Raw genomic sequence first — 19,733 nt, forward strand, 5'->3', positions numbered from 1 at the left:
AGATCTTTTTTCATCATGAAAAAGTCTTAATGGACACAACCTTCTAATATGGCCGTTTGGTCACTAAAGCCGGGTATAAACGATATTTTTGATATTGGTGTAAATGACTGGAACTATGGTATGTTGTAGATGTTGTGATTCTGATAAAAATTGTCTAGGGCTTTTTAGGGTTTTCCTTTGTCCCGCAAGATGAACATCTCAATGTTGTCTATGCTTAAATGATGTTGGCCGCTACTCTCCCCATTCCTTTTTTCGGATTGTAGAATCCGACTTTTAGGGGTTTCATACAATTCTACCAAACTTCCAGAGTATCCTTACCTTCTGCTGTTTTAAAAAATGTGGCCCCATAGTTGAGAAATGATCACAGATTGACGGTTGTGTCCATTGAAACTTTTTCCTCAGGATCATAATATCTACAACATATGGGGCGTTGGATGGCAAATTGGCGTAAGTCATTTAACTTTAATGAAATCCAGTCATTTCCGTAAACTTGCAAACATAACCTGTTGGATGGCAGCATTCCGTATCTCAAAGTTAAAAGACTAGGCCATAATCCAAACAATAACACCACAAAGAACTGATTTTGTCGGCTTTTTCTATATCGATTCTAATAAAAAGTCTCAGCGTTTCACAATGTCTCAAAACTGACTTACGCAACTTTGCCATCCAATGCCTCATATCACCGTTTCAAGCAATTCCACCGAAATCCAGAATAATGTTACCTTCTGCTGTCTTCGAAAAGGTGCCCCTGTAGTGGCCAAACGGTCATGATTTGTGGTTCTGCCTGTTAAGACATTTTCTCAGGATCACAACATCTACAACATATCACAGTTTCAGTCACTTTCATCGAAATCCAGAATATCACTATCTTCGGCTACTTTCAAAAAAGTGGCCTCGTAGTGGCCAATTGATCAATGATTAGTGGTTATTCTCATTAAGACTTTTTCTCAGGAACACACTATCTGCAAAATATCATGTTTTTAGCCATTTTTACCAAAATCCAGAATATTGTTATATTCGGCTGTCTTCAAAAAAGTGGCCCTGTAGTGGCCAAATGGTCACTGATTTGGGTTGTGTATATTGAGACTTTTTTTTCTCAGAAACACCATACCACAGTTTTAAGCAATTCCACAGAACTCCAATTTCCATAAGGATTGTACGGGGTCCTTCGTCATTTCGAAGGAGGCCATTGCCTCTGCAACCCTTTTCTCGCAAAAACAGCAAAAACTGTATTTCCTACTTTGAAGTCATCTTTGCACCGCAGAGTTTCGTTTCTTCAGAGTGGCCCTATTAATCAAGGGGACCCTTTTTTGAAAAGGGGCCCTTTACCTCCCTTAACCTATTTTCAGAAAGAACCAAAAAATACGTGTCGATTTTTTTTCGGTCTAGTATATATGTGCCAAGTTTGAAGAAGATCGGATGAAGAGAAAGCCTTGTGAAGCTATCTCCTCTACACTTTCACTTTTTGGACTTGACGGGTTTTTGCCCCAAAGTCTTCAATTATGATAAAGTCACAATGGTTCAATATACACCACCTCTTTCCTTTATTCGAACACATCATAACCTATTCCACACACGTCACAGATTATGGTATAAATTATGTTCTCTTGAGTATCCTATTTATGCGCAATCAGAGTCATTTGCATTTTATTCTACGCAAACAATGATTTTTGATGAGTACTTTTTGCAGGTGAAGAAGAGCATATGCTACACTTCATTCTTGTGGAAGATCTTAGATTGTCGGCAGCGCGCAATCTACCTATAGCTGAGAAATTCTCATTATTAGTATCAGACATTTCTTGTTCTGAATTAGTATCATATTCATTGGTTTCTGTTTTCATCACTTAGGTCACTATCAATTTAATGTTCTACGTCATCATCTGACAGTTCCCCAAGAACCCGTCGCACATCACTCGCCAGTAAATTCGTTTTCGCCATCGTAATCATGCATTTTACCTCAGACCACTAACATAAATCCCGGGGGGACGTGGGGGACATGTCCCCTCCAATCTTTGAACTGGGGGGACTGTCCCCCGCATTATTCCCATTTGAAATTTGGTTTTTGGGCAGAAATGTGATGATTTGTATCCGATTGCCATAAAGAAAGAGAGACAAAATTGACGTCACCCCAGAATAAGCCTCAAATCTGCCCGCCTTCCAGTGTTGAAGACAACTCTGCTCCCCTGAACTTCCACAGCATTATTTTTCAACTTCATAAATACTATAACATTACTTAATAAAAAAAGAAAAGATTATGGAAACAGTCTTACACACACACACACACACCCCGAATGGTGGCAGATTTGCACCGCTGTCTCACAATGTCAGACAAAAATATAATAAGTCGAGCGAACGTGCTGCACATTTTGAGCGATACAATGCACTTCCCTCCAATAAAACGTAATAAACAAAAATCGACGTGCGAGATGACAACAATGACTACTAAAATATGTAAATAAAGACCTCTGTGAGGAATAGAAATAAGCCATATTTCCCCAAAACTGATAAAACAGCTGCATTTTTTTTTTTTTTTTTTTGAATAATCAAAATTTTTAGCACTTTTTGCGCAAGCGCGCCTGCTCGTGTATTAAAATGGCAGTCGAATGCATTTTCAATATAAGTCAGGTCATGAAAATTTAGTCGCTATCAATTAGTGAACTCGTTGTCCTTTAGTCCCTTCTGTACAATGATTCGCTTATACAAACCAGTAGTAGTAGAAAATGGATCGATCTGGCTCAGACCTGGCTCAGTGTTTAACAACTCACAAGCCACTGGGAAAATGACCACCGTGCACCGTGGGCTCACGGTCTTTTACGACCTCCATTTTAGGGGTGAATTCGTTCCCTTTTATGAGCACTTTTTAGGGGGTGTATTCGTTCTCTTTTACGAGCACATTTTAGGGGGTGAACTCATTCCCTTTTATGAGCATATTTTCCAACCCCTACGAACACAGCGAAGAGAAGATAACACATAACACTACGTAACACACAGGAGAACAGATAACAGATAAGAATATGAAACATAGAAGGGGTGTATTCGTTTTCCAACCCCTATGTTAATTACGAACAGATAGAAGAGCACATAAAACTACATGGGTGTATTCATTTTCCAACCCCTATGAACAAACAGCAGAACATCAGACTACGTAACATAACGAACATACAGAAGAGCAAATTGAACTCGTTCTCTTTTACGAGCACATTTTAGGGGGTGAACTCGTTCCGTTTTATGAGCAAATTTTTCAACCCCTATTTTAACATAGGAGATAACACATAAGATTACGAACACATAGAAGAGAAGATAACACATAACACTACGTAACACACAGCAGAACAGATAACACATAGCACAGCTAATAAAAGAGCATGGCGTATTTTCCAACCCCTATTTTAAGATAACAGAAATTACGAACACATAGAAGAGCAGATAACACATAACATAGCAAGGGTGAACTCGTTCTCTTTTATGAGCATATTTTCCAACCCCTATTTCAACATGACAGAGACTACGAAACATGGCGGACATAGCACAGGGGGTGTATTCATTTTCTCCACCCCTAATTGAACATAGCAGAAATTACACTGAGAGTACGTAACACACAAAAACCTCCATTTTAAGGGTGGACTCGTTCTCTTTTATAATTACTTTTCCAACCCCTATTTTAAGACAATGAATACCTATATAACATAGCGATTGGATACGCTCTTTGAACCGATTTGGATGAAACTAGGCATATGGCGGTTTTCGACAATGCTGAGTACGAATATCATACATATTTTTACCTGGGTCCTATAGTTTATGTGGCATACGCCCTTTTTATGACAATTTTAACCGATTTGGGTGAAACTTGGTATATGAGGGTTTTCGGACATGCTGATTACAAATATCATACTTATTTCTATCTGGGTCTGATAGTTTATGTGGGATACGCCTTTGTATGACACTTAAAACCTAATAACTCGAAAACGGAGCCAAATATCGAAGTGGTGTTTCCACATTTAGCAATAGGTCATCAGGTACTACAAGTTCCAAAATTAGTGGTCATCGAGGTCAAAGGTCAAAATACTTAAAACCCAATCACTCGTAAACTGCGCCACATATTGAGGTGCTGTTTCCACATTTAGCAATAGGTCATCAGGTACTACAAGTTCCAAAATTAGTGGTCATCGAGGTCAAAGGTCAACATACTTAAAACCCAATAACTTGAAAACGAAGCAACGTATTGAGGTGCTGTTTCCAAATCTAGTAATAGGTCATCAACTACTACATGTCCCAAAATTAGTGGTCATCGAGGTCAAAGGTCAACATACTTAAAACCCAATAACTTGAAAACGAAGCAACGTATTGAGGTGCTGTTTCCAAATCTAGTAATAGGTCATCAACTACTACATGTCCCAAAATTAGTGGTCATCGAGGTCAAAGGTCAACATACTTAAAACCTAATTACTCGAAAACTGAGCCACATATTGAGGTGCTGTTTCCAAATCTAGTAACTGGTCATCAACTACTACAAGTTCCAAAATAATGATCATCGAGGTCAAAGGTTAACATACTTAAAAACTAATAACACGAAAACTGAGCCACATATTGAGGTACTGTTTCCAAATCTAGTAACTGGTCATCACATACTACAAGTTCGAAAATAATGACCATCGAGGTCGAAGGTCAACATACTTAAAACCTAATTACTCGACAACTGAGACACATATTGAAGTGCTGTTTACAAATCTAGTAACTGGTCATCAACTACTACAAGCTCCAAAATTAGTCGCCATCGAGATCAAAGGTCAAAATACTTAAAACCTAATATCTCGAAAACGGAGCCACATACTGAGGTGCTGTTTCCACATTTAGTAATCGACCACCAACTACTACAAGTTCCAAAATAGATACCATCGCGGTCAAAGGTCAAAACTCGAAAACGGAGCCAAATATCGAAGTGGTGTTTCCACATCTAGTAATTGGTCATCAGGTACTACATGTTCCAAAATAGTGACCATCGAGTTCAAAGGCCCAAATACTTAAAACCAAATAACTCTTAAATGGATCCACATATTGAGGTGCTGTTTCCAAATCTAGTAACTGGTCATCACATACTACAAGTTCCAAAATACTGATCATCGAGGTCAAAGGTCAACATATTTAAAACCTAATAACTCGAAAACTGAGACACATATTGAAGTGCTGTTTCCAAATTTAGTGATTGGTCATCAACTACTACAAGTTCCAAAAATAATGAAAGCCCAATGAACCAATGAACGCAAATAACTCTTAAACAGAGCAACGTTTTGAGGTGCTGTTTCCAAATCTAGGAATACGTCATCAACTACTACATGTTCTGAAAACACTCACCATGGAGGTTAAAGGTCAAATTTTTAAGCTTTAATAACTTTAAACAAAGCCTGTGTGACCTATTCAGTTTTGTACCAAGCAGAGAGAAGTGAAGAATGAAAAAATATGACTGGCTTACTTCGAGAAAGAAAGCAACGATATACATTTTAACTAGCTGCGTATTTTAAATCATTTTGTACTATTTAAATAAACAATCGGATAAATTTAACCGGCTCAGAAGTTCAATACTATTTTGTACTCTTGAGTGAGCTTTCCAATTTTGTAGCAAGAAGGACCATTTTTTAAACTAACTCAGAATTTCATTTCATTTTGTAATACTCAAATTTGGATGGAGTGTTTAGTTTTGTACGAACCAGAAACATTTGATTGGATTATTTCCTTATGTACCAACTGGAAAAAGTGAAGGGCCATTATTCAAATAAACAAAGGAATAGCAGCAAAAAATAAGTGAAGAATGAATAAAATTTAGGTGGATTATTTTCTTTTGTTCCAACTGGAAAAGAGAAGAAGAGCTACTTTAACTAGCTCATTATGTACTGTTTAAAGAAACGAAAATTGACTATTTAACTAGCTCAGAATTTATGTAAGAATAATTTCGATGTTCTACTTTTTATACCAACGAGAAAAAATGAACTAGCTGAATATACGAAAGAATAAATTTAAGTGACCTATTCAATTTTGTACCAATGAGAAATGGCATTGTACCATTTTGGAGTATTTAAATAAACAAAGGACTTATAATTTGTGTCAACTCTAAAATCAATTAAACGAAGTAATGCATTTGAAAAACCGAAGCTGAGTATTTTATACCATTTTGTATTATTTCAACAACCAAAGGAATAAGCAAAAAAAGGATTATTTTATATCATTTTAAACTAGTCTAATAAACGAAGGCATAAATATGAGTGAGCTATTTAATTTAACGAAAGAACAAAATTGTACTAACTAGAAAAAACCGAAGAAGGCCCATTTTAAATAACTGAGAATTTCTGTACCTTTTTGTACTATTTAAACAAACGATGGAATAAATTTAAGTGACCTATTCAATTTTGTACCAATGAGAAAAGGCATTTAACTGGCTCAGAATTTGAGTTGTCTATTTAGTTTTGTACCAACCTAAGAAGAAGGGTGAAGAAGGACTATTTTATAATTTTACTACTCAAATAAACAATGGAGTATTTAGTTTTGCACCATTTTGGAGTATTCAAATTAACAAAGGACTTATAATTTGTGTGTGTCAACTCTAAAAACGGCCATTTTGTATTATTTCAACAAACAAAAGAAAAAGCAAAAAGGACCATTTTAAACTATTTAAATAAACGAAGGCATAAACATGAGTGAGACCAGAGAAAAACCGAAGAAGGTCCATTTTAACTAACTGAGAATTTCTGTACCTTTTTGTACTATTTAAACAAACGATGGGATAAATTTGAGTGGCTTTTTTTTTGTACTAACCAGAAAAATCGAAGAAGGTACCTTTATACTAGTTCAATGAACGAAAGAACAAATTTGAGTGTTCTACTTTTTATACCAAACAAAGAAGAACCATTTTGTACTAATCAAATAAATGAAAAAAAAAAGACCAATTTAACTAGCTCAGAATTTATATATGTTTTGTTTAGGTGTCCTACTTTTTGTACCAGCGTGAAATGTCTTTTTAACCAGCTCAGTAGTATTCAAATAAACAACTAGTTCAGAATTTCTGTACTTTTGTGCCATTCAAACAAATGAAAAAACCAAGCAGGAAAAGAAAAGAATTTGTACTGACCAGAAAAGGCGAAGAAGGATCATTTTATACCTTTATGTGCTATTTAAATAAACGAAGGAATCAATTTGAGTGATCTATTCAATTTGGTATCAACAAGAAATACCATTTTAAATAACTCAGCATTTTATATCTTTTTGTGCTATTTAAATAAACGAAGAAAGCGAAAGAGATCCAATTTAGCTAATCAAATAAACGAAGGAATAAATTTTGAGTGGCTTAAGCAAAGAAGGTCAATTTGTACCTTTTGTGTTATTAAAACTGAGTGACCTATTCAATTTTGTTTGCAATTAAAAAAACGGAGAAGGTCTATTTTATGTACATTTTGTACTACTCAAATAAACAAAGAAATACCATATTCTGCTACTCAAACAAACGACGGAATAAGCTCAGAATTTCTATACCTTTTTGTGTTATTCAAATAAACGAAGGAATAAATTTGTGTGACTTATACCAACCATGAAGGTTCATTATTTCATTTTTGTAACAATCAGAAGAAAACAGCTCAGAATTTTATACCTTTGTGGTGTTACATTGAAGTCTCAATTTTTCCGGTCATTAACTACATATTTGAACATAAGATTTAACAAACCAGAGTTGAGTCATAATTCTGTAGAGCAGACTCCATAGCAATTAGCGTAACAGCATGCTTGGCCAATTTGAATCACAGCAGAAGAAAAGATCATATAAAAGTAAGAAAAGCAGATATTTAAACAACGTTGCGAATGCGTTACCTAACATTTGTATTGCTAAGGTACTGCCTATTGCTCAACGATTCAATTATTTTTAGAACTTTCTTTCCTCGTCTAAGTCCAAAAACACAAATATATATTTTTGCATTTATGTTTTATTATAATGGAATATAAGTTTATGGAGTATATTTGGAAATAATAGAACATACATCATGATGTATTGCTTGAAACATATTATTAAACACGGAGAATGTATAGAATGCTTTCATTGTAGGTATATAAATAGATGTATCACACTTGATTTGTTTTTTGCTGAAGAGCAGAAAAAATGACTAGCACGGAGATTGTTTATGTTTCACCTAGAGAAAAAGAAATTCAGCGTGAAAACGAAAAACCTATACTGTTAATTCACCCGTTTGACCCCGATTTGCCTGATGAATTACGTGATAAAGTGGGAATCATATATCCAACACAGGAAATAGAATATGTGTATTATTTTAGACGGTATAATAGATATAATGATGAAATACTCCCGGAAAGTGATGATGACAGTGTTTCAAATATTACCTGTTTTGAACTGGAAGCTAATGAGTGCGACTGTACTAGTGAAACTATTAGTGATACATGTGTTATACAATTATTTAATGAGTATACACCAAATTCAGTATTATTATGTGAAGCATGTTCTAAACATAATGAGAATGAAAAAGATCACAACTGTTTGCTGCAATATGATTACGAATTATTGCAAAAGGTGTGGACGATCTTAATTAAACGTGAAATGAGAGAGAAAATCTATAAACTTTATATAGAGAAGCATTTTAAAAGTTGTAATATTAAGAACACTTATACTTTGGAGAAAAAATTTAATCTGGTATATGAATACATTACAGAGTGTGATTATTATATCAACAAAATAGTAGAAATGTTTTTAGAGAAAGATAAACAATTATTTAATTCTGTAAATGAACACTGAGCCCACTGTAGCATATGCATTTGATTGTGTAAGAATAGAAGAACTTGAACTGTTAACTGGATCAATTTGTAGTATTGTAGATAACTAACATTGGACTCTGGCAACTGAATTGTCAGGGAGAGTCAATTTAAATTGTTCTCTGGATGACACAAACATATACAAAATGTAACACCACAAAGGTATAAAATTCTGAGCTGTTTTCTTCTGATTGTTACAAAAATGAAATAATGAACCTTCATGGTTGGTATAAGTCACACAAATTTATTCCTTCGTTTATTTGAATAACACAAAAAGGTATAGAAATTCTGAGCTTATTCCGTCGTTTGTTTGAGTAGCAGAATATGGTATTTCTTTGTTTATTTGACTAGTACAAAATGTACATAAAATAGACCTTCTCCGTTTTTTTTAATTGCAAACAAAATTGAATAGGTCACTCAGTTTTAATAACACAAAAGGTACAAATTGACCTTCTTTGCTTAAGCCACTCAAAATTTATTCCTTCGTTTATTTGATTAGCTAAATTGGATCTCTTTCGCTTTCTTCGTTTATTTAAATAGCACAAAAAGATATAAAATGCTGAGTTATTTAAAATGGTATTTCTTGTTGATACCAAATTGAATAGATCACTCAAATTGATTCCTTCGTTTATTTAAATAGCACATAAGGGTATAAAATGATCCTTCTTCGCCTTTTCTGGTCAGTACAAATTCTTTTCTTTTCCTGCTTGGTTTTTTCATTTGTTTGAATGGCACAAAAGTACAGAAATTCTGAACTAGTTGTTTATTTGAATACTACTGAGCTGGTTAAAAAGACATTTCACGCTGGTACAAAAAGTAGGACACCTAAACAAAACATATATAAATTCTGAGCTAGTTAAATTGGTCTTTTTTTTCATTTATTTGATTAGTACAAAATGGTTCTTCTTTGTTTGGTATAAAAAGTAGAACACTCAAATTTGTTCTTTCGTTCATTGAACTAGTATAAAGGTACCTTCTTCGATTTTTCTGGTTAGTACAAAAAAAAGCCACTCAAATTTATCCCATCGTTTGTTTAAATAGTACAAAAAGGTACAGAAATTCTCAGTTAGTTAAAATGGACCTTCTTCGGTTTTTCTCTGGTCTCACTCATGTTTATGCCTTCGTTTATTTAAATAGTTTAAAATGGTCCTTTTTGCTTTTTCTTTTGTTTGTTGAAATAATACAAAATGGCCGTTTTTAGAGTTGACACACACAAATTATAAGTCCTTTGTTAATTTGAATACTCCAAAATGGTGCAAAACTAAATACTCCATTGTTTATTTGAGTAGTAAAATTATAAAATAGTCCTTCTTCACCCTTCTTCTTAGGTTGGTACAAAACTAAATAGACAACTCAAATTCTGAGCCAGTTAAATGCCTTTTCTCATTGGTACAAAATTGAATAGGTCACTTAAATTTATTCCATCGTTTGTTTAAATAGTACAAAAAGGTACAGAAATTCTCAGTTATTTAAAATGGGCCTTCTTCGGTTTTTTCTAGTTAGTACAATTTTGTTCTTTCGTTAAATTAAATAGCTCACTCATATTTATGCCTTCGTTTATTAGACTAGTTTAAAATGATATAAAATAATCCTTTTTTGCTTATTCCTTTGGTTGTTGAAATAATACAAAATGGTATAAAATACTCAGCTTCGGTTTTTCAAATGCATTACTTCGTTTAATTGATTTTAGAGTTGACACAAATTATAAGTTTTTTGTTTATTTGAATACTCCAAAATGGTACAATGCCATTTCTCATTGGTACAAAATTGAATAGGTCACTTAAATTTATTCTTTCGTATATTCAGCTAGTTCATTTTTTCTCGTTGGTATAAAAAGTAGAACATCGAAATTATTCTTACATAAATTCTGAGCTAGTTAAATAGTCAATTTTCGTTTCTTTAAACAGTACATAATGAGCTAGTTAAAGTAGCTCTTCTTCTCTTTTCCAGTTGGAACAAAAGAAAATAATCCACCTAAATTTTATTCATTCTTCACTTATTTTTTGCTGCTATTCCTTTGTTTATTTGAATAATGGCCCTTCACTTTTTCCAGTTGGTACATAAGGAAATAATCCAATCAAATGTTTCTGGTTCGTACAAAACTAAACACTCCATCCAAATTTGAGTATTACAAAATGAAATGAAATTCTGAGTTAGTTTAAAAAATGGTCCTTCTTGCTACAAAATTGGAAAGCTCACTCAAGAGTACAAAATAGTATTGAACTTCTGAGTCGGTTAAATTTATCCGATTGTTTATTTAAATAGTACAAAATGATTTAAAATACGCAGCTAGTTAAAATGTATATCGTTGCTTTCTTTCTCGAAGTAAGCCAGTCATATTTTTTCATTCTTCACTTCTCTCTGCTTGGTACAAAACTGAATAGGTCACACAGGCTTTGTTTAAAGTTATTAAAGCTTAAATATTTGACCTTTAACCTCCACGGTCAGTGTTTTCAGAACATGTAGTAGTTGATGACGTATTCCTAGATTTGGAAACAGCACCTCAAAACGTTGCTCTGTTTAAGAGTTATTTGCGTTCATTGGTTCATTGGGCTTTCATTATTTTTGGAACTTGTAGTAGTTGATGACCAATCACTAAATTTGGAAACAGCACTTCAATATGTGTCTCAGTTTTCGAGTTATTAGGTTTTAAATATGTTGACCTTTGACCTCGATGATCAGTATTTTGGAACTTGTAGTATGTGATGACCAGTTACTAGATTTGGAAACAACACCTCAATATGTGGATCCATTTAAGAGTTATTTGGTTTTAAGTATTTGGGCCTTTGAACTCGATGGTCACTATTTTGGAACATGTAGTACCTGATGACCAATTACTAGATGTGGAAACACCACTTCGATATTTGGCTCCGTTTTCGAGTTTTGACCTTTGACCGCGATGGTATCTATTTTGGAACTTGTAGTAGTTGGTGGTCGATTACTAAATGTGGAAACAGCACCTCAGTATGTGGCTCCGTTTTCGAGATATTAGGTTTTAAGTATTTTGACCTTTGATCTCGATGGCGACTAATTTTGGAGCTTGTAGTAGTTGATGACCAGTTACTAGATTTGTAAACAGCACTTCAATATGTGTCTCAGTTGTCGAGTAATTAGGTTTTAAGTATGTTGACCTTTGACCTCGATGGTCATTATTTTGGAACTTGTAGTATGTGATGACCAGTTACTAGATTTGGAAACAGTACCTCAATATGTGGCTCAGTTTTCGTGTTATTAGTTTTTAAGTATGTTAACCTTTGACCTCGATGATCATTATTTTGGAACTTGTAGTAGTTGATGACCAGTTACTAGATTTGGAAACAGTACCTCAATATGTGGCTTAGTTTTCGAGTAATTAGGTTTTAAGTATGTTGACCTTTGACCTCGATGACCACTAATTTTGGGACATGTAGTAGTTGATGACCTATTACTAGATTTGGAAACAGTACCTCAATACGTTGCTTCGTTTTCAAGTTATTGGGTTTTAAGTATGTTGACCTTTGACCTCGATGACCACTAATTTTGGGACATGTAGTAGTTGATGACCTATTACTAGATTTGGATTCAGCACCTCAATACGTTGCTTCGTTTTCAAGTTATTGGGTTTTAAGTATGTTGACCTTTGACCTCGATGACCACTAATTTTGGAACTTGTAGTACCTGATGGCCTATTGCTAAATGTGGAAACAGCACCTCAATATGTGGCGCAGTTTACGAGTGATTGGGTTTTAAGTATTTTGACCTTTGACCTCGATGACCACTAATTTTGGAACTTGTAGTACCTGATGACCTATTGCTAAATGTGGAAACACCACTTCGATATTTGGCTCCGTTTTCGAGTTATTAGGTTTTAAGTGTCATACAAAGGCGTATCCCACATAAACTATCAGACCCAGATAGAAATAAGTATGATATTTGTAATCAGCATGTCCGAAAACCCTCATATACCAAGTTTCACCCAAATCGGTTAAAATTGTCATAAAAAGGGCGTATGCCACATAAACTATAGGACCCAGGTAAAAATATGTATGATATTCGTACTCAGCATGGTCGAAAACCCCCATATGCCTAGTGTCATCCAAATCGGTTCAAAGAGCGTATCCAATCGCTATGTTATATAGGTATTCATTGTCTTAAAATAGGGGTTGGAAAAGTAATTATAAAAGAGAACGAGTCCACCCTTAAAATGGAGGTTTTTGTGTGTTACGTACTCTCAGTGTAATTTCTGCTATGTTCAATTAGGGGTGGAGAAAATGAATACACCCCCTGTGCTATGTCCGCCATGTTTCGTAGTCTCTGTCATGTTGAAATAGGGGTTGGAAAATATGCTCATAAAAGAGAACGAGTTCACCCTTGCTATGTTATGTGTTATCTGCTCTTCTATGTGTTCGTAATTTCTGTTATCTTAAAATAGGGGTTGGAAAATACGCCATGCTCTTTTATTAGCTGTGCTATGTGTTATCTGTTCTGCTGTGTGTTACGTAGTGTTATGTGTTATCTTCTCTTCTATGTGTTCGTAATCTTATGTGTTATCTCCTATGTTAAAATAGGGGTTGAAAAATTTGCTCATAAAACGGAACGAGTTCACCCCCTAAAATGTGCTCGTAAAAGGGAACGAGTTCAATTTGCTCTTCTGTATGTTCGTTATGTTACGTAGTCTGATGTTCTGCTGTTTGTTCATAGGGGTTGGAAAATGAATACACCCATGTAGTTTTATGTGCTCTTCTATCTGTTCGTAATTAACATAGGGGTTGGAAAACGAATACACCCCTTCTATGTTTCATATTCTTATCTGTTATCTGTTCTCCTGTGTGTTACGTAGTGTTATGTGTTATCTTCTCTTCGCTGTGTTCGTAGGGGTTGGAAAATATGCTCATAAAAGGGAATGAGTTCACCCCCTAAAATGTGCTCGTAAAAGAGAACGAATACACCCCCTAAAAAGTGCTCATAAAAGGGAACGAATTCACCCCTAAAATGGAGGTCGTAAAAGACCGTGAGCCCACGGTGCACGGTGGTCATTTTCCCAGTGGCTTGTGAGTTGTTAAACACTGAGCCAGGTCTGAGCCAGATCGATCCATTTTCTACTACTCAAACCCATATTTTCTTACTAATACCGACGTTACATGTGGAAAGTAACTTCGCGGAAGTTGCGTTCTTTTCCTGGGTAATTATTATGCTATATCATCTAACTAAAGTACTATTCTACGAAACGTAGAAGCGTTTATTTATTTCTTCATTTATATGCGTATAGTTGGTCGTTTTACACTAAAAGATGTAACAACAGTTCGGTAAAGAAGACAGAATTCAACAAGAAAGATGTAGACAGTAATGCAAATAATAATAATAATAATAATAATAATAATAATAATAATAATAATAATAATAATAATAATAATAATAATAATAATGATAGAATAACAAGCAAAATTAACTAATATTTACATAACTATATTTACAACTATGTTGACGTACAACTTTCTTCATGATGTCTAAATAAATAATTATTAACTTGTAATAAGCATTTAATGAACCTGAAAAAGGACTTAAAATCAAATAACTTGTAAATCAAATTTCGAATGTGCCTTAGCGTCGTTGAAACGTATAAATAAATGAAGACGATGATAAAGTTTAAAATAAATATGATAATAATATTGTTATAAAATTAAATGTGATATATATGTATATTTATATGACTTGTATATAATTTTCAAGTATACGAGGTGCATTCGAAAACTCGAATGATTAACAAGCGGAGGTAAACGGTTCAGAATTCTTTTTTCCTTTTATGGAGTAAATAAATAAATAAAAAGGATAAGTCCGTCAAGCGCCATAATATACAACTGTACGTTGTATATTTGTATATTTTTACTACTTCTAAATCCTTATTTTATTAGGGCGTAAGATATTTTAAAATATGTACTGGGCTGATTATGTAATTCGAAGAAGAAAAAGAAAAAGAAATATGTTAATTATAATACCGATATAAAAAGATATTCATATGTTATATATGTTTTAAATAATAGGATTTTGAAATGTCGTTGTCAGGACAAAAGAAATAAATAGATGGATTTATTCAACGGAGGTTGTATTTTTAATGGCTCAATAAATCTAATGAAGTGAACCTTTTATGGTCGATATTACCCTGGACGAATTTAAACCAGTAATCATAGTCCCATAAATCTCCCATCCTCCCTTGATCATTTGCTACAAACCGCATGAAAATCGAACTTCAGTTCGAAATTCTATACCCAAATGAAATCCGCGAGTTTTTTAAAAAAACACCCAGTATTTCGTTGTATACTTCTCAGTTATTAAGAAATCTAAGTTCGTTAATAAACTCTCTGATTTATGTACTTTCAGAAGTTGTGGAAGTACAATATGTAAAAAGTTGTGGACCTCATCTCCGATCAGAATGGAAACTTTCATTCGTCATGTTCATAGTTTCTTTTCATTCTTACATCAAAAAAAATGAAATCTTTAAGTTTTACGTCCCACGGTTATGCCGGTTAGGCTAAAGGAGACGGTGATGATGAGAGATGAGTGAAATGGTGGAATGAAGAAAGTGGGAGGAAACGGGAGAACCCCGAGAAAACCCACGAGCACGGCGTTTGTCCACCACAAAGTTCACTTGGCGGGGGCTGGGATCGAACCCGGGACCCCAAGCACCAGAGGTGAACGCTCTACCACTGAGCCACCGCGCTCCCCTTCATTCTTACATCAAAATTATAGTTGCAATGAGAATAATAATGGAATTTACCTTGTGTTTCCCACGCACGAGTAATTTTAGCAAGAGCTACGTATAACGCAGTGTGTGGTGTTAACGTCGATGACATCTTCTGGTGATCATTCCAGTTTCCATATTGACCGTCAGTATATAATTTTTGTAATAGTATAGTTGTATACCACATTATAAATGACAATATTGCACCAACTCTTTCTGAAAAAAAAAAAGGAATTATATGTATATATAAGTTGCAAATATAAATATGAAAATTTGTGGTAACATTGAGTATCATGTTTATATATCTACAGTGCATTATTTTCAATATCGTAGTTGTACTAGCCAATGACGGCGTAAATTGAACCTTAAATAATAAAAGAAAGTTTCCTCACTTTGACTATTACCTTCTTTTGTGTCTGGATACATTTATAAAAAGCTATATATGGTTTGTATAAAATATAAGTTATAATTGGTTTATCTTTGTAGCACTAGATTGTTCTCAGATTGATCTCTTTGATCAGTGACTAAAGATCAGAAGTACTGTTCGTTTGAAGGATACGTTCTATATTGTAGGCCTATATTTTAAAATATTATTAAAAGACTGGACGATTAATCACTACAACACATACTGTCACATGTAACATGTTGAATAGCATGTAGGATTATACAATATACACCAAAACAAATGCATTTATTGTGAGAAGTCATTATAAATAAAACCTCATTATCAAAGAATCATGTCGTGATATAGAAGAGCTAACTGTTGTATATTTTGACTCCTGTAATTTTTAAGATAGTAACTGTATTCAAGAAAGAACGTCAGAGGTAGGGCTACATGTCAATGCCAGAAAAGGTTGCACATGACGCATTCTGCTCATAAAAGGACCGATAATGTGAATCCAATGTCAAATTTAAAATTATTGAAAAGCAAATGAAAGTTGAAATTTTAAAAAAAAAAAATTGTCAAAACAATTTTCAAATATAAAAATCGAAGGGAAGTTCATAAAAAAGTTGGAAAAGTATAAATTACAAGAAATACGAATAAGATATTCGTAATATTCTCATAACGAAACAGGTAAGAACTAAAATAAGTCTCGTGGAACATTAACTATTTAAACTATACTAACAATATTGTAAACTTCTGCGGAAAGCGGCTTGGTAGAGACAGCGGTCTTGATGGGATTAGACTTTCTTCCACAACCACGAGTACTCTTAAACTTCATTATAATACAATTGAAGACTTTGGGGCAAAAACCCGGTAAGTCCAAACAGTGAAAGTGTAAAGGAGATAGCTTCACACGGGTTTCTCGTCACCCGATTTTCTTCAAACTTAGCACATAAGACCGATAATAAATCGACGCATTTCTTGTATCTTTCAGAAAATAGGTTAAGGAGGGCAAAGGAACCCTTTTCAAAAAAAGGGTCCACTTGACTAAAAGGGCCACATTAAAAAAACTAAACTCTCCCGATGCAAAGATGACTTCAAAGTAGGAAATACGGGTTTTGTCGTTTTCGCGAGGAAAGAGTTTCAGGGGGCAATGGCTCCCTTCGAAATGACAAAGGACTCCGCACAATCCTTACGGAAATTAGATTTCGGTGGAATTGCTTGAAATCGTAATATGTTGTAGATATTGTGTATCCGAGAAAGTCTCACTGAACACAACCAAAAATCACTGACCATTTGACCACTACAGGTGCACTTTTTTTTAAAACAGCCGAAGATAACGATATTCTGGATTTCAGTAAAAATGACTGAAGCCGTGATATGTTGAAGATATTTTGATCTTGAGAACGAGTCTTAACGGACATAACCACCAATCACTGACCGTTTGGCCACTACAGGGTCACATTTTTTTAAAACAGCGGAAGGTAACGGTATTTTGGATTTCGGTAAAAATGAATGAAACCATGATGTGTTGTAGATATTGTGATACTGAGAAAAAGTCTCAATTTGTACAACCATCCATCACTAACCGTTTGGGCACTATAGAGCCACTTTTTTACAGGACGGGTTGGGATTTCGTAGACCTTTATGTTGGCGGCACAAGAACCCCTTCTAATTATCACAGGGACATGTACTATACCTCGGTATAAAGCTTATGGAACGCAAATTTCTACGAGATAACTTTTGTGGCCCTCGTGCCCAACCGGTAAAAGAAGAAGAAAAAGAAATTTTAAAAAATGAAGTAAAAAGACATTTTCTCAAAGTTGGCAACACCGTTATTTTTCGTCCCCAAGAATGGTTATAGACAGGGTATCATTACTTAGGATGTTTATTTATCTTTATTGATACCACTTTTTATGCTTGTAGCTCCTTTGGAGAGAGAGTCCCCCCAAATGCTGAGGGGGAGGGGGAACTAGTACATTCAACTTTTCCCCCTACCCTTCCGCTGCTGGACTCCCGATATAGACGAAATGCACACCGTTGAAAAGTTTGATTCTTTCTAAGGAGATAGACACCTAAATCATCTCTTTAGGTTAATTAGGACCGAAGTGATGGAGGTTTAAACCGCTAGCTCAACCCTTAATAAGTTCGTCCTGTAAAGGTTAAATGAGCAGAAGGTAACGGTATTCTGGATTTCGTTGTAATTGCTTGACACTGTCATATGTTGTTGACCGTTTGTCCACTAAGAGGCCACTTTTTTGAAAACAGTAGAAGGTAACTGTATTCTGAATTTTGGTGGAATTGCTTGAAGCCATAATATGTTGTTAATATTGGGTCCTGAGAAAAAGTTTCAATAGGCACAATCACCCATCACTGACCCTTTGACCACTTAAGGACCACGTGTTTTGACAACAGCAGAAAATAGGTCTGGATTTCGGAGGAATTGGTTGAAACCATGATATATATTTTAGATCCTGAGAAAACGTCTCAATGGACACAGCCATCAATCACTGACCATTTGGCAACTACGGGACCACATTTGTTAAAACAGCAGAAGGTAAGGATATTCTGGAATTTTGGTGGAATTGTATTAAGCCATGAAAAGTCCTATCCAACAACCCGGAAAAGGGATGGGGAAAGTAGCGTCTAAACATCTACAACGTATCACAGTTTCATTCATTTACACCGTAATCAAAAATATCGTTATACCGGGCAGTATTCAGAAATCTGGACCTGTAGTGTCCATAAGGTTAACAAATGATGGTTGTGTCCATTAAGGCTTTCTCTCACGGTGAGAAGATCTACAACATATCACAAATTTACTCATTCTTACAGAAATCCAGAACATTGTTATACTTGGCTGTTTTCAAGAAAGTAACCCTGTGGTGACCAAACGATTAGTGACTTGTGGTTGTGTGCATTAATACTTTTCTCAAAATGACAATATCTACAACATATTACGTTTCTGTCATTTTGACCGAAATCCAGCATATCATTATCTTCTGCTCGGCTCCTTTCAAAAAGCTAGACTTGTACAGGCCAATCGGTCAGTAATTTGGTGGTTTTGCCCATTAAGACGCTTTCTCAGGATCACAATATCTTCAATATATCGCAGTTTCAAGGAATTCCACAGACATTCAGAATACCGTTACCTTCTGCTTTTTTTCTTTTACATAAAAGCTCTGCTGCCCCAAACGGTCAGTGATGGATGGTTGTACAAATTGAGACTTTTTCTCGGGATCACAATATATACAACACATCACGGTTTCATTCATTTTTACCGAAATCCAAAATACCGTTACTTCCCTGTTTCCAAAAATGTGGCCCTGTAGTGGTCAAACGGTCCGTGATTGGTGGCTGTGCCTATTGAGACTTTTTCTCAGGATCGTAATATCTACAACATATCACAGTTTCAGTCATTTTCATAAAATTCTAGAATATCGTTATCTTCGGCTGTTTTCAAAAAAGTGGCCCTGTAATGGTCAAATGGTCAGTGATTTTTGGTTGTACCCATTGAGACTTTTTCTCAGGTACACAATGTCTACAACACACGATTTCAAGCAATACCACCGAAATCTAATTTCCGTAAGGATTGTGCGGGGTCCTTTATCATTTCGAAGAAATACATTGCTCCCTGAAACTCCATTTTTTTTTCAAAAACGACAAAACCTGTGTTTCCTATTTTGAAGTCATCTTTGCATCGGGAGAGTTTAGTTTCTTTAATGTGGCCCTTTTAGTCAAGTGGGCCTTTTTTGATAAGGAGCCCTTTTCCTCCCTTAACCTATTTTCCGAAAGAAACAAAAAATATGTGTCGATTTTTTTTCGGTC

The 19,733-nt window shown here is 34.8% G+C and overlaps 1 protein-coding gene across 1 annotated transcript in view; it reads right to left on the reverse strand.

Moving 5' to 3' along the window:
* LOC145670413 (phospholipid-transporting ATPase ABCA3-like) overlaps window positions 1-19,733 on the reverse strand; it is a 541,163-nt gene that overhangs the window by 474,625 nt on the left and 46,805 nt on the right. The window contains exon 6 of the mRNA XM_081739072.1: window positions 15,557-15,736. Within this exon, the coding sequence (XP_081595198.1) occupies window positions 15,557-15,736 (180 nt within the window). The remainder of the gene's footprint in view (window positions 1-15,556; window positions 15,737-19,733) is intronic.

This window comes from Thermobia domestica, chromosome 14 (genome assembly GCF_964235325.1).
Source record: "Thermobia domestica chromosome 14, izTheDome1.hap1.1, whole genome shotgun sequence".
NCBI classification, from domain to species: Eukaryota; Metazoa; Arthropoda; class Insecta; order Zygentoma; family Lepismatidae; genus Thermobia; species Thermobia domestica.